The sequence below is a fragment of the Chionomys nivalis genome, chromosome 5 (assembly GCF_950005125.1).
Source record: "Chionomys nivalis chromosome 5, mChiNiv1.1, whole genome shotgun sequence".
Classification (NCBI taxonomy): domain Eukaryota; kingdom Metazoa; phylum Chordata; class Mammalia; order Rodentia; family Cricetidae; genus Chionomys; species Chionomys nivalis.
In genome coordinates this window covers 42,963,571-42,979,389 of record NC_080090.1, presented here as the reverse complement: position 1 = coordinate 42,979,389, position 15,819 = coordinate 42,963,571, and the positions used below count along the sequence as shown (strand labels likewise).

General features: G+C 46.4%; 1 protein-coding gene across 5 annotated transcripts in view; it reads left to right on the top strand.

Annotated features, from left to right (window-relative positions):
* Thrb (thyroid hormone receptor beta) overlaps positions 1 to 13,912 on the top strand; it is a 325,505-nt gene extending 311,593 nt beyond the window's left edge. For all 5 annotated transcript variants that reach the window (XM_057770131.1, XM_057770129.1, XM_057770128.1 and 2 more), the window contains 3 exons: positions 1,541 to 1,687; positions 4,455 to 4,713; positions 9,247 to 13,912. In XM_057770131.1, the coding sequence (XP_057626114.1) occupies positions 1,541 to 1,687; positions 4,455 to 4,713; positions 9,247 to 9,488 (648 nt within the window). In that variant the 3' untranslated portion in view covers positions 9,489 to 13,912. The remainder of the gene's footprint in view (positions 1 to 1,540; positions 1,688 to 4,454; positions 4,714 to 9,246) is intronic.
* The last annotated feature ends 1,907 nt before the right edge of the window (positions 13,913 to 15,819 follow it).

Here is a 15,819-nt window from a genome sequence, read left to right as displayed (position 1 = left end):
ACCATTCACTATGAAAACATGGCAGAGCCCCATTCCATCCACTCGCTACCACCAAAACAATACAATGGAAAAGACACACAGATGATCATAAGAGGTCAGCACTGCCCGCATTTCTGTGAACTCACACATTCCCAGAATCCTTCCCCAGGCTTGCAGGGACTGGCTACCCCTGTGCCCCTAAAATACTGGCACCTTGAGGGTAAAAGTTAGCTGCTGTCCTATGAGATATGACCACTAAGAGGCTGTAGGGGAAAGATGGCTGTTGCGGTGCCCCAAGCTGAACTTGCCTATTGACAGTCTGGCATCCTCAGAGGGGCCCAGACTACCAGCAGCAACAGCTCCCATGACCTCTGCAGAAACGCAGGTCCTCAGTCCCACCTGGCTCTGGATCCAAGCATGAGGGATAAGGCCTAGAAATCTGGAGGGCAGTGAGGTTTGGAGCCCCAATGTCCTGCCTCGGGGCCGTGGGCACTGTTGTCGTAACTACTCCACAGAGTCCTGCCGCTGGAAAGACCGTCTGTTTCTAGGCATCAGAAAGGGTACAGAGGTTGTAGACATGCTTCCCTTGCCTGCTTTGGGCTTTTCCCAAGGTCCGGACTTCTGTGAGACACGTGGGATAAAAAAAGTGGAGGCTGGTATCGCTGTCCTGTTAGGCCATGCGTAAATGGTGGTTATTAGTGTCACAGAGACAAGAAAGGGCAGTGGAGAGGCTTGTCCTCACAGAAAGTACAGGGACAGCACAAGATACCCTAGAGGGATGTCAACCATGCACGGGTCACCTGGGGCCAGGCTGAAACCATACTTCTGAACAGTCGGGTCCAAGGCAGACCTGAGAACATCCCCAAGTGACAGCCATTCTATTGTCCATGCTGAGAAGCTCAGTCTTGGACTGCCTCTGAGCAAGCAGACAGCAAAGAAGAACAACTCTGGGGACATTAAAGATGCCCCACCCTGTCCTAAGGTTTGCTCAGCTTATACAATTCAGTTTTCCTACCGTGGGCTAAGGGATAGTCACCCTCAGTGGTCACCCGAGACCACCATCTCAAACTGGAGTCCACGAGACCCAAGGGAAAGGAGCCTGAGCTCCAGGCGCTGAGGCAGAAGCAAGAACAGGAACCCTAGAGTTTGATGGGGCTCACCCTTCGTGTGCCTCCATTACCGTCTTCACTGCGCTCATTTTCCCAGCACAACCCCAGAACACAGTGGCGTTCCGAATGTGCCATCCCAGGAAACCGAATTACCACCACCAGGCCTGAGTGTGACTCCTTGTGCCAACACACAACCCAGATCCCTACCCTACTTCCTTTCTCCTCTGCCTTCTCCTCCCTGCCTTCCCCCAGCCCCTTCTCTCTCCCTCAACAAACCTGTGAACATTATCCCTAGTGGCCTACGGCCAAGGCATTTGCTCAAAGGCATTAGCGATGTGAAAGTTACGGAGAGGCAACCGGAAGTGACAGGCTTGTTTCCCTACGGTAAGGGGGCTGTGATTAACCAAGGTTTCTTCAGCTTTACTGAAACTGTTCTCACTTCTCCTCCTCAGCCGGAAGACATCGGACAAGCACCCATCGTGAATGCCCCAGAAGGTGGCAAGGTTGACCTGGAAGCCTTCAGCCATTTCACAAAAATCATCACACCAGCAATCACCAGAGTGGTGGATTTTGCCAAAAAGTTGCCCATGTTTTGTGAGGTGAGGAAATGTCTCTTCCTTCTGGGACACTTTTCATGATAGTTCATTGGTTACCAAGAGTGCAGGGTATCATTTAACAGTAATCAGTCAAGCTTCATGGTAGGATGGCAGAGTCTGTGGAAAATGAGAATGCCGGCAGGGGTGCAGCTCAGAGGGAGAGCACTTGTGTCGTATGCATGACCCAGGATCTATCCCCAGTACTGTCAGAAGAAAAGAAAGGCTGGTCCTCCAATTGTGCCTTCTCTCTTCAGCCATCATTGTGTGTGTGTGTGTGTGTGTGTGTGTGTGTGTGTGTGTGTGTGTGTGTGTGTGTGTTGGCTACAGCTCATAGAGGCTAAAAGAATTTTGTTGACTTTAAGTTTGCCACATCAAGCTAACCCACCAGACACACAACAAGTATTCTTCCAATTTTAATGTTAACTTTTTAATATAAGATTTGTATAAATCACTCAAGAATATGAATACCAGGCCTTGTCTTGGCTTGTTTCTAGCCAGCTTTTCTTTAATTATCCTGTCTGCCTTTTGTCTCTGGGCCTTTACCTCACTTTATTAGATTTCTTTCTTTCCTTCTTACTCCATTGGCTGGCTGTGTGGCTGAGTGGCTGGCCCCTGGCCCTCCTCTCCTTTTTTTTCCTCCCCTCTTCTTCTCCTTTTCTTCCTATTTATTCTCTCTGCCTGGTATCCCGGCCTGTTTCTCTCTTCTGCCTAGCTATTGGCCGTTCAGTTCTTTATTAGATCAATCAGGTGTTTTAAACAAGCAAAGTAGCACAGCTTCACAGAGTTAAACAAATGGAACACAAAAGACTGCAACACATCTTTGATTCATTAAACGAATATTCCACCACATAAATAAATGTAGCACATCTTCAACTAATCGTCCACAAGCTCCCGTCTCCGAAAAGAAGCTGCACAAGTTTTAAGGAAGACTTAGACATGTGCAATTTTCCATATTCATTGTTTATGGAAATTTCATCCTAGCTTAGGAATTGAAAAGTGTGTGTTGGCCTTAATTGTGATAGAGCTAGTTTCAAATCCAGTCCCATCTATAAAGCGCCCCTCTGCCACCCGCACACTGGCATGTGACACTCTGAGTGTCTGCTTTCCATAAGCATGAATGAAACTGGAATGTCCCCTACTGTATTACTGTGGCTGTGTTACTAAATGTGTTATTAAAATGACTGTGTAAATCCTGGAATGAAACCCAGGTAGTAACCATTACTTGGACCCTTTCAAATGATCCAGTTTTGAATTCTTCCTGAACTTTCTCTCCAACCCCAGAAAACAAATTTTTATTTTTCCTATTTTGTCCCACAGAGTTCTGTTGTAAAATTTCCTTAGCCCATTGTCATAAGCTCTAATTAACATGGTGACCAAGTGAACTTTAGATGACCCTAAAATCTGAGCAGTAAGACTTGCTTGTCCATTGACTCCGATGTCTGTCACTAAGAATAGAAACACGGGAGCCACAGCACCCAAATACTGGCTTGACCTCTGTCCTCGATTTGCCGGTGGGTCATGAGCAAAGCTTCTACGTCTCTGGGTAGCCGTGGTCACTCGCATCTGGCTGCACCTTCTAGTTTTGTACCTCTTGAGACACTTGGAAGCAAATGTCCTTCAAAAAGCAGAAAGCACAGCTACCACCTAAGCAGAGTCAGCAGGTGATTGCAAAGCTGAAATGAAAACTGAAATGTATGCCCTGGCAATGCTGAAGCCTGCGTGGGCAGCCCGTATACCGCGGTTCTGTTGAACTTGCCCGAATTGGGTTTCATGGTCTAACGTTGATGAATGCGACTGGCCGGGTCTCTTGCTCAATTACAGAGCAACCCAACAGAAAAGAAAAAAAAAGAAGAGGAGGAGTGAACTATGCTTAGTGCCCCTTTCTTGTAGAACGACACAGTACAAACTCCCAAATGAAAGGGTGACCAACAGTCACTGAGTGACTGCACACCAGTTGGAGACCTGTGATAAAAATCAATGTAAACTATCGAGATAAGTTAGCTAGGGGCTGGAGAGATGGCTGAGCAGTGAAGAGCATTGTCTGCTCTTCCAAAGGTCCTGAGTTCAATTCCCAGCAACCACATGGTGGCTCACAACCATCTATAATAAGATCTGGTGCCCTCTTGAGGAAGAGACCTGGTCAGTTGTCCTTATCAACTTAGACCATGAAACCCAATATGAACAAGTTCAACTGAACCATAATATACGGTCTGCCCATGCGTGCTTCAGCATTGCCAGGGCTTAAATTTCATTTTTTTTTTCATTTAAAAATTGTGGTTGGCAGGGCTGGAGAGATGACTCAGCAGTGAAGACCACTGGCTACTCTCCCAGAGGACCCAGGTGCAGTTCCCAGCACCCACATGCCAGCTGACAGTTGTCTCTACCTCTAGTTCTAAGGGATCCGATGAGCTCATCTGACTTCCAGACATACGGGCAAGCAAAACACTCAAACACATCTCTTTCGAAAGTAGTTGAAGGCTGGGCATAGTATTACTTACCTGTAGTCTCAGCATTCAGAGGCAGAGACAGGAGGATTGCCACAAGTTTGAGGCCAGTGTAGTCTGCAAAGTGAGTTTTAAGCCAGCCAGCATACCACAGGGACTCTGTCTCAAACCAATAAAAAGATGCTCATGGGTGTCACCCCAGGTAAAGAAGAAGGACTCAGAGAATGCAGACGTAGGTTGGCCGCAGAGGCTGTCCAGGTGCTGTGCCAACACCATGGCTGGCACTTGTCTTCTTGCTCGGTGCTGATGCGTCTGCTTCTTTTCAGCTGCCGTGTGAAGATCAGATCATCCTCCTCAAAGGCTGCTGTATGGAGATCATGTCCCTCCGAGCTGCCGTGCGCTATGACCCAGAGAGCGAGACTCTGACTTTGAACGGGGAGATGGCAGTGACACGAGGCCAGCTGAAAAACGGAGGTCTTGGGGTGGTGTCGGATGCCATCTTTGACCTGGGCATGTCTCTGTCATCTTTCAACCTGGATGACACGGAAGTTGCGCTGCTTCAGGCCGTCCTGCTGATGTCTTCAGGTGAGTGCCCCGAGATTCACAGTCAATGTGAAAAGAGCTGGAGCCTCCAGGGTCCGTGCTAATTCAATCACTTAATGGGTTATCTGTCTCCCTTTAGCTGCAGAGTCTTAGCTGGCTCTCTTTCAGTGGGAGACTAGAAGGGGCAATGGACAGGGAACTGAAGGCCGGATATCTGGAGTCTTATGCTATATTGCTCTGGCTGGCCTGAAACCCACTACAGAGTCCACACTGGCCTCTTAGTAAATGCTCTTTGAAACCATTTATGGAAACAGTCCTAGCTGTGGTGTTTCAGAAGTGTGTGTTCTCTCCTCCTTGGATTCTGACCGATCTAGCTTCAGACTCCTGCCTCACCCACAAGACATTCCTAATAAGCCCCAACCGGCATTGTTAACCATCCAGCTGCCTGAGTTTGCAGGTCTCTAAATAAAATTGGCATTAGAATATTTACCTCACTATATCACTGTGAAGATTCGCTCAAACACTCTGTAAATCTTGGCATGGTGCCAAGTTCAGATAGGGAAAGTGGGGTGGGGGCAACAGAAACTTTATAAAGTGATCCCCTTTGGGCAGATAATTCATCCACCCTGCCTGATTCCAGCTTTACCAGTCGTACTGTATGGCTCCAAGTGACAGCACCATCCTGTGGAACGCACGCCTCTTACCGTACGGCACACCAATCCAAAGTGGAGTGCTTCAGACAGCCAAGATAACCAGAGCTGGAGCTGAGGCATGGACCACAGCTGCAGAAGTCTCTTCCCTGGAAGTCTTCTTCTCTGGAAGAGGGCTCAGACTTCTTACATGCTGCTGGGTCCCAAGAGGAAGGGGTTCAAGCACATGCAAGCAAAAGCTCACCAGACTTAAGTCCCACAGTGTCACTACAGCCACATCCTATTGGCCAACTCATCCCAGCTCCAGTCCCGACTCAACATCCTACCTCACTGGTCATCCCTCCAGCGTCGGCATAATGATGCCATCTTTTTAACCAAGCCCGGCTGCCCGTCAGAGTTCTAGCTCCCAACACTGGAGGGTTAATGACGGAACTGGCACTATCCTCTTCTTATTCACCTCACAATAAATAAATGCAAAGCACACTGCATTCGGGAAGCCAGTCTTGAAATATAGAAAATTGTTTCCAGGCCGGGCGGTGGTGGCGCACGCCTTTAATCCCAGCACTCGGGAGGCAGAGGCAGGCAGATCTCTGTGAGTTCAAGACCAGCCTGGTCTACAGAGCTAGTTCCAGGGCAGGCTCCAAAACCACAGAGAAACCCTGTCTCGAAAAAAAAAACAAAAAAAGAAAATTGTTTCCAGCTATCCTCTTCATTTCAAAACCTACTTTTGTTCCTCTGGTGCTTGTCATTTTGTTATGGCACTATCTGCTTAACTTACCCAGACCACTCTCTAGTCTAACTATACTTTGAGGTCACAGATGTGTCTTACCTGTGTTCAATAGACTCCAAAAAAATGTCTATTGGCCAGTAGCAAAACCTGGGTCACAGACACCTTGAGAATTCTTGATCAAACTGAAATTCACGAAGTACTTTGAAGCTGACCTAGAAATTCATTTCCTACGTAAAATTTAGATATGGAAGATATTTTAAAATCAATAATATTTTAAGTTATTTTGTGGAAAGTTTAAAATACAGACAGAATGGCACACCGCACTCCCTTTGGTGACTTTGGAGACATTCCAGGGGACTACACTTTCCCAATATCTACTCTACTCACCCTCTCTAACCCCCTTGCCTGTGACTTCTTTTAAGCAAAAGAATCCAGCAAATTCAATGTCACCTCATGTGATTGTTGTAATAAGAGCGGCGGGGCTACGTCCCCGGCACCCGGCCTCCCGCATGGCTTATGCCCCAAAATAATTACACAGAAACTGTATTTTTTTAAACACTGCCTGACCCATTAGTTCTAGCCTCTTATTGGCTAACTCTTACATATTGATCTAACCCATTTTTAATATTTTGGGTAGCACCATGAGCTGGCTTACCAGGGAAGATCTTAACCTGTGTCTATCTGGAGTGGGAGAATCATGGCGACTCACTGACTCGGCTTCTTTTTCCCAGCATTCTGTTCTGTTTACTCCACCCACCTAAGGGTTGGCCTATCAAATGGGCCTAGGCAGTTTCTTTATTAATTAACCAATGAAAGCAACAGATTAATACAAAACCCACCTCCATAATTTCCCCTTTTTCTGTTTAAACAAAAAAGAAAGGCTTTCATTTTAACATAGTAAGATTACATATAGCAAAACAGTTATCAAGCAAGAATTACAGTTACAATATTTATATCTATTTTATCTTTTATCATAACTAAGGAAAACTATAACTATCTATTTATTCTTTAACTCCATCAAAGACTCCAGAAGGATATAATATTACCTAAGTAAACAAGAGATCCAAAACTCTAGAAATGACAGAGACATCTCACTGCCTGGACAGTCACCCAAAGTTCTTTTGTACTGTTGGGGCATCCATCTTCAGCCTTCAGGCCCATAGTATCCAGCAGACATTTTCATCAAGCAGGAAATTCCAAAGACAGTTTAGTCACTTTTTGCTGTGTCCTGCAGAATGTCTCGCAGACTCTTTTATGAGTCAGGAACCCCGAAAAACCATCTCACCTTTAGGCAAGTTCAGCAGTCCTCTTTCTGCGGGTTCTCTGTGTCCAGTTTATGCAACAGTCCAGGCAAGAGCAGTTTCTTGCCCAAATGGCTATCAAACTCCTTAAGGAGCCTCTTCGGTGCCCATCTTCCTCTTGAAGTAGATTAGTGCTGCCAGGAGCAGACGTGTCTCATTATCATGAGAAGCCCTAAGTTATTAAAATATTTTAAATGCCATATTCTGCAGTCTTTGAAAGATATGAAGAATGCCTATCTAAAATATATCTATGCACATCTAGAAAATCTAAATAACATGACTACAAGCTTGACTATTATTGATGATTATCCATTAACAACCTATATATGTTACATTTTTAAATGAACTACACAAGACCTTAATTAATATCAGAAATACATATACATATAACAAAATTGACCTTAAAATCCACACCAATGCAAATTATTCATATCTATATCATGTGATCCCATATATAATATAAAATATGGCTACCAGACTTATTCTGCAAGGACCTCAGTGGCTTCATGAGTTTGGCCCCCACTGGAGGAAATTCACACGGTTGGGCAACTGCAGAGCTGGTATCCAGGCTACAACCAGTGGTCACTTGGCCCTGAGTCCTCCAGGGAATACAGAGGACTTGGAGAAATAAAGCGTGGAGCTTCTCTATGGGCTGCCTTTGTAGTACGGCCTCTTTCTAAAGTGACCGCTGAAATGGAAATTTAACGTATGTGGGGATGTATTCTTGAAGGGAATAAAAGCAAAGTTTAGCTAAGTCGCTATTGGTATAAAAATCCTTTGAAATAATGTTGATTTACATAGGGAGAAAGCTATTTCTTCTGTAATTTCTTCTGACTGTATGCCCTAAATAAGTCAGAGAGAGAGAGAGTTAGCATGGTGCTAGTCTGGTTTTAACACCCCTGCAATACTTGCTACCTTTTAACAAGGAACGCTCAAGGGCACAAAAATCTTCAACAAGAACCTTTGCCTTTAGTAAAGAAATTTTTATTATTTGATAAGTTTTCCTCCATGAATTTGTTTTCATAGTTATCATCTGTTTATGAAAAATGGATTTTATTGCTGTGTGATAAGACGTTCCCCTGGGATAAGTCAGTAATGGAAGGGAACCGATAGAGACGGCAGCTGTGTGTGTTTTCGTATCACCATGACGGAGCACTTCGTAAAACCAATTTGAGGGACAGAAGTTTTACCTTGGCTCACAGTCCCAGAGGCTGTGCCCACAGTCGGCTGGCTCCATTGCTGTCAGGCATGTGGTAAAGAAGTACATCATGGCAGGAAACAATGAAGTTGCTCACATTGTGGTTGCCAGGAAGTAGCACCCCACCCTCCCACCAGGTTTATCCATCTCGACACTGCACCCCACCCCCACCAGATCTACCCATCTCAACACTGCACCCCACCCCCACCAGATCTACCCATCTCAACACTGCACCCCACCCCCACCAGATCTACCCATCTCAACACTGCACCCCACCCCCACCAGATCTACACATCTCAACACTGTACCCCACCTTCAGATCTGCCCATCTCAACACTGCATCCCACCTTCAAATCTACCCATCTCAACACTGTACCCCACCTTCAGATCTACCCATTTCAACACTGCACCCCACCACCACCAGATCTACCCATCTCAATACTACACCCCACCACCACCAGGTTTATCCATCTCAACACTGCACCCCACCACCACCAGGTTTATCCATCTCAACACTGCACCCCACCCCCAACCAGAGCTCTCCATTCAACCGTCACCTTGTCCTCTGGTACTCTATAGTCCGTGTTGCATTCTCACTCATTCCTAGGAGCAGAGAAGTCCCCGGATCTGGAACTGAATCAGGCAAGCTCCCTCCTTCCACCTCTGAATTCATCTCCATCTTCTTCCTCCCCTCAGATCGCCCAGGACTGGCCTGCGTTGAGAGAATCGAGAAATACCAAGACAGTTTCCTGTTGGCCTTTGAACACTATATCAATTACCGAAAGCACCATGTGACACATTTTTGGCCCAAACTCCTGATGAAGGTGACAGACCTGCGGATGATTGGAGCCTGCCATGCCAGCCGCTTCCTCCACATGAAGGTGGAGTGCCCCACGGAGCTCTTCCCCCCTCTGTTCTTGGAAGTCTTTGAGGACTAAGTGGACTGGACAGGTTCTTGTCATTCCTGCCGCGCTACTGGGTGTCGTTTCTTCCCGCCTCCGCCTCAGTCCTTCTCGTTGTCGTTTTCTCGTTCCTTTGTGTCGGGTGGGATCGTTGGGGGTCAGTGGGTCATCAGTGGCACAGCCTGGGATGACGTCGTCTCTGGAATGTGGATCTTTGTAACTGTTGCATTCTGTTCACCAGTCCTTACTGTGAATGCTTTGAAGGGTTGGGTGGGGGACAATCATTATGTCACCAGCACCAAGCCATCACCAGCTCCCATCTGTCCCTCCCTGGTCAGAGAGACTCGAGCAAGCCAAATGGCACTGCAGAAGACTAAAGAAGCCTTAAAACCAAGACCACAGTCATCTTGATCCAGTTCTGATGTTTGCAGGGCGGAGCTGGCAGAGGAAGGGCCCCCTTGGGCTGGGCGTGGCTTTCGGTGTCTAAGGGTAGGAGCAGATGCTACCAGGAGCTCACCATTTCCAGAACCCTTCCTCTCCAAGCAATGTGACTTGGAACGTGCGGGAATAGCCACACCATAAGGAATCAGCTATCCTTCCCATGGCCTTGTGACGTCCTTCAAGCTGGACAAGAGCATGACTTGAAGATGGGCAGGTGTTTTACTGGTTCAAGGCCACAAGGACAATCTTTTTCTCAGCCTGCCAGAGAGCTTGGGAATCTGTATCAATGTTACAGGCATGGTTTCCAGAGTGCACGTGGTGTACCACCTTGAGCAAGAAGGTGTCTTCACAGCTTGGATAGATTCACAAGCCATTCCCACAAAGCTCAAGCCTGTTTACAGAAGCGCTGTCTCTTTTTAGTGGTCTCTGAGCCAGTTCTTTCCCCCAGCTCACCAAGGTCTTTATCCAGGTTGTCTGTTGAGCTGATAACATTTCCCTATGGCTTAGATCTTCCGATCAGGGAGAGACACACGTGTTGAAGTTCCAGTCTTATGTGACAAAATTCCTGGAAAAAGATCAGGGCAGGAACATTCTGCTTCGAAGGAAATGCACTCCTCATGGGTGTAGGCTGTCCGATGACCAGAGGATGCTCTCCCCAGTCTTGGATTCATAAGCTCCTTACATTATCCACGAATACCCCCCAGCCCCCACCTCCCGGCCACATTCTGTGGGGGTAAACAGCTTGACTCTCTCTAAACGCTAGCTCTTCTGTACCTTTATACATCACTGCACTGGCCAAGAGTCCCCATAAAACAACGGCCGACCATGCATAAGGACACACTGTCACCACTGCTGTCCAGCCTACCCCCAATGACCAAATCATGACAACTTCTCTGCAGACGGGCAAAGAATGTACCCATGCAACTGAATGTACCCCATTCTTCACTGACATCGCAGATATAAACTGTCCCTCTGCCTGCCTTTCACTGCCTTATCCTGGAAATATTGGGGAAAACAAGCCATATCAGCAAGCGTTACCTAAAAACCAAGGACAGAAAGTCACTGTGAAGAGTGAGGACACTCACTTGCCTCTTTTAGGCTTTCGGAGCATACTTGGCTTCACTGGACGTCAGGGCACCGGAGTTCTAGGTCGTGCTCTACGGCCTGGTCCGTTTAGGACCTTACAGTTCCAATTTTCTTACTGCATAAATAAGTCAGTCCCCTAAAATCCCTCTTACTTTCTCTGTTGGATGACTTTCCAGTAAGTGGGGGGGAGGGAGTGATCCTTGAACTATTTTTTTTTATATTCAAATGCGTAGCTTTATCAGACAAAAAGCAAGACCCATTCACAATTAAGGAATGTATTTGGCTTTTAATTAAGGAAATGAGAATTTGCCTCAGAGGAAGGCAGAATGGCCTTGGAAGAGAAGGTGCATGCAACTTTGAAAGTCTCCAGAGTCCGTGGGAATAGCCTCAGGAGAAGGCATGCTCCAGCATTAACGCGTTTAGACAGAATGCGCTGTGAACTTGGTGCAGAGATTAAAATAGAAGCAAGAAGCCCCATTGATTCATGTTCGAACATCTGTCAAGGGTTTGCTTTCCCAGACAGCCTGTAGCCAGCCTCCTCCCTCACAAACTTCATTAAACATCTGTTCTCCCTGTCGACTCTCCTGGAGGACCTCTGTCCAGACAATAAAAACAAGCTTGCTGTGAGGCAAGTTCTCCTTCCAAGAGGAGAGAGAGGGAGCCCGCAGGTGAGTCCTGCACAGGGGCACAGACTCCTGGGACACCAGCGTTTCCAGGGAAGTTTCCTGACTGACAGTTTCCAAAGAACGTCAGACACCTGGGTTCCAGCACTACTGCAGGGTTTTGGACCCAGGGTCTTTCAGGGCACTGTGGGGATTAATGACCACTGAGCACTAGCCCAGCCCTCAGGCATCTGGTCAGCCCCAGTCAGCCCCAGCACGTGGTCCTCACTCTGTACGCAAAGGCTCACCTTCAAGAGGCAGACACTGCCCTCACAAAGTTGAAGGCAAAACATTCATACTGAATAAGATATGCGAGCTTCAGTCTTCTGGCAGAAAGGAATAAGAACAGCAGGCAGTCAGAATGACTCAAGTCACGCCCTCCTCCGGGAAACTCCATTTTATGAAATTAGATTTTGAGGAATTGGCTCCCAACTTTTTTTCTTTTCTTTTTACAAAGCATTTTTCTTCTAATCTTGTCCAGACTTTCAAATCAAGTGTGGATGTAGTGGAAAGAGCCCTCGCATCTGCCCCACTGTGGGGAGACATTCCAGTCAAGGAGAACATGCCCATCCTACTGGGATGCTCACTTATAAATCATAGGTATGGATGAGAAGGCTGTGCACATGCAAAAGACGTGTGTGTATGTGTGTGTGTGCACATGTGTACATACATGTGTTTGTCCCTTCAAGTGCACTTTGCACTTCATCGTCAATGTGCAGAACTTCCAGAAACTGGAAGAAAGAAGAACAATTTTTCTCCTCTGATTCTGCTGAAAACACCTTGTGCCGCCTCTGAGCTTCTTCTAGTGTGATGAGCCTCAGTCCTCGGTGATGCGCCCTGTGGGAGCCTCAGCCCAGGGCGTCCCCAGTCTGTGGCCCCAGTGCCACCCACCTCCATCCTAGTGCAATCTCGGGGAGAGCGAGGTTGGCTCCTCTCTGCAGGGTCCCTTCTCATGTTAACCTGCGGGCTGGCGCCCAAGCCTTGCTCTCCTCACACTCAACCCTCCCCATCCCAGCCTTGAGACCTGCTGGGCCTCTTCAGAGCATGTCATTGTCGGTAAGACATCTTCATTCTGTGGAACTCAAACCTATCCGTGTCATATGGACCTTTTGTTGCATGAGTCATGAGTTATGAAATCAGTCTTATGGTTTTTGAGATGTAGCCAGCATTTTGTAAGGCTAAACCTTTTTCATGAACTTAATTTAAGTGAAGAACCAAACCACAGGTCCTCCTCAAAATGAGAGATGACAGACAATTGAATCTGTTTGCCCTTTCCAATGGCAATGGCATCAGGTCCTCTAATAAGCTCACAACTTCCTGTTATTTTAATAATATGGAAACATTAGCATAGTGTTTCTTTTGATAGTGATAGACTGGTCCATATTTAAATTTTATAGAGAAGAAATTTATTGTACTGTGATGTAGATATTTATTATCCAGGTAAGGATTTGCCCGGTGTGTATTTTTTACAATTGAAACATTTTACTTTAATCTTTAAAATAAAAAAAAAGACATTAAAAACACACACACATACAAAAAAAAGGCTAGGGAGAAAAAAGGTTTGGCCTTATCGCAGAATTTTTACTGTGCTGTATAAATATTTGCACATGAAAAAATTACACATTTCTCGTGTGTTTCCACATTAATTAATGCCTCCTTCAGGAGCAATAGTGTGCAGGTGAACACTGATTGTGGCTTTGTCTTGCACAGCTCAAGCTGACCCACCTTCTGCACAAGACAATCAAATGTGAGTCTCTCCTCTGAGGAGGGGGACAGTACTCAAGAGAGCACAACGTGAGACACAGGAAGAGGCTGTAGGCCAGCCAATGCACAGATGGGGAAGGGGTCAGGGCACAAGCGCATCCATGTGGCCTTGTGTCACTTAGTCCCTTTGGTTGTTCCTTGTGACCTTGGCATCTTTCACTTGACGTCATATAGCCAAAGTCGTTCTCCGCGCTTTCGTCAGAGAAGACGATTCTTTTTTCCATAATGTTTCATTGCCCTGAGAATCAGGAAAAACAACATGGTACAGAATAGAGAGGTTTACAGTCAGCGGGAGATTTGAGTTTTGCAGACAGTGTTAAGTGCTATTGCTAGATTGGTGATATTTTTTTCAGCCTAAAATTGTTGGAATCTGTGATCAAAATGTTTTAAACTATCCAAAAAGAAAATTTGTATATTTGGGAAAAATGGATTTTTACATAGCTTTTGTATGCAGATATTAAATTGTAATTATGAATATAGTGGGCATAAATACTCATAAGCTTAAATTCTAAAAAAGTAAAAAAGAAAAAGCTACAATGGATATATTTGCCTGTCTCTTTCTTTAAATAGTTCTAGATAGAAGGGCTGCCTACTCTTCTCACCTCAGCACTGAGGCAGGGAAGGGATCTCGACTACACGGTGAATCTACTAAGATGGTCAAGTTCACCTTCGGGGAGCATGTGGGTCAGGGGTGAGATACACAGACAGACGGACTGACTGACAAACAGCATCAAATTGTCCAGCAGAAACCTAAGGAAGCTCCATTAAGGAGGTCAGAGTTCTCACAACAGGGAATCCAGAGCAGTGAAGACCACGCCTTAGGATAAGAACACGTGACATCATACAGATAACAGCGTGGTACCCAGGAAAAACAGTCAACTCGAGTTTTCGATAAAACCTTTCTCCAAGGCTGGACTTCTCACCTCTGAACTCCAGCTTATGTTTCCCACTGTGCTTACACCTCTATCACCAGAGAAGCAGTAGCATCTCTGAGCCTTGAGAAAATGCCCTGGAGCAATTTATCTCCAGCTGTGTTTAAGGCCAGAGGTTTTTACTTTAACAATTTACCCTCCTGTCCTCAAGGACAGGACATTTTTACTCTTAGGCTGTCCGTCCCCAAGCGAGGAACCTTAAAGGACACTTTGATATAAGCATCCTGGGGTCTGAAAAAGGGGCTACTCCACAGAACAGGGGGTGGTTCAATCAAGGAAAATATTGTCTGACACTTTGTAGAAGTCAGTGGAAACTTTTTCCCCCGTGTGGAATGTCAGTTTGAGGCCTTTGGGTATGAAGACTATATAGTCTTTCAGGCTGTTAGCGAAAGGTGTGGTATTTCAGGCTGTTGGCACTGCTTCCTTTTCATTTTCTTGCACACAATGAGCTGCCATGAGAAAGGCAAGATGCATTTAGAAAAGAAAAAGAAATCTTCAGAATAACAAAATCAGACCTTCTAGGGCACACAGATGGGGGCGAGTAGAGAGCCAATCAACTGCGCTACTCCAAGTCCAACAGAGCTGCAGCTCACAGCAGACACACACGTGCCTGGGTGTTCTCCGGGTTGTGTGACTCTACCCATGGGTATTCTGAGCCCTAAAGACTCCAAGGTTTCGTTTCCCTGCCTACACTAAAGCCAGACAGGACCTGTGTGATAATAAGACAGCCTAGGTGGAGTGCCTGCGATCCCTGAGGGATATTCACTGGTAAGTGACCTTCTTGCTGGTTTTCAGAAAGCTCACCTGTTTTCCCCGCGCTTTGACAGAACGTCATTTTGTGGTCACTTGGCGCTTCAGAGTCCCGGCAGCCTCCCAAAAGGATATGCCGGGTGTTTTTGCTTCCCAACCCCAGGTCATTACCAACATCGCAATGTCGGGTTGTACGATGCTGGCCAGCCTTGTAAGAACACCTGCTCTGTCCTAGGAATCCTGCCCCGTTCCTTCCTTCTACCTCCAACCCTCCGAAGCAGATAAGAAAGCCTGGGTTTTCTGACAAGAGGGCAATGCAACCCTGCTGTGGTGGCGTTTGCTGCTTACCTTCCAAAACTGCTCAGCTACCCCACTGCAAAATACACACACACACACACAAAGAAAGGCTACCTCACCCCCTCAGCAGACCAGATCCCTTGCAAATGCACTCCCTGGGGTGATAGCATGAACAGTGATTTCTTTTTTATTTCTTATTTATTATCCCATGGCTTCTAGGGGCCTGGCCAACAGGTATTTTCGTTTTCAGTTTTTGAGACAGTCTCATTGTATAGCCCTAGCTGGTCTTGAATTCACAGAGATTGGCCTGCCTCTGCCTCTCCCCACCCTGTCTTCTGGTATTAAAGGCAAGCACCATCACACACTAAGGTGCTTTGTCCTATGAGCATCTGGGAGTCAACTTTTGGGAAAGCTGTGATGCGTAATAGAAGGAGG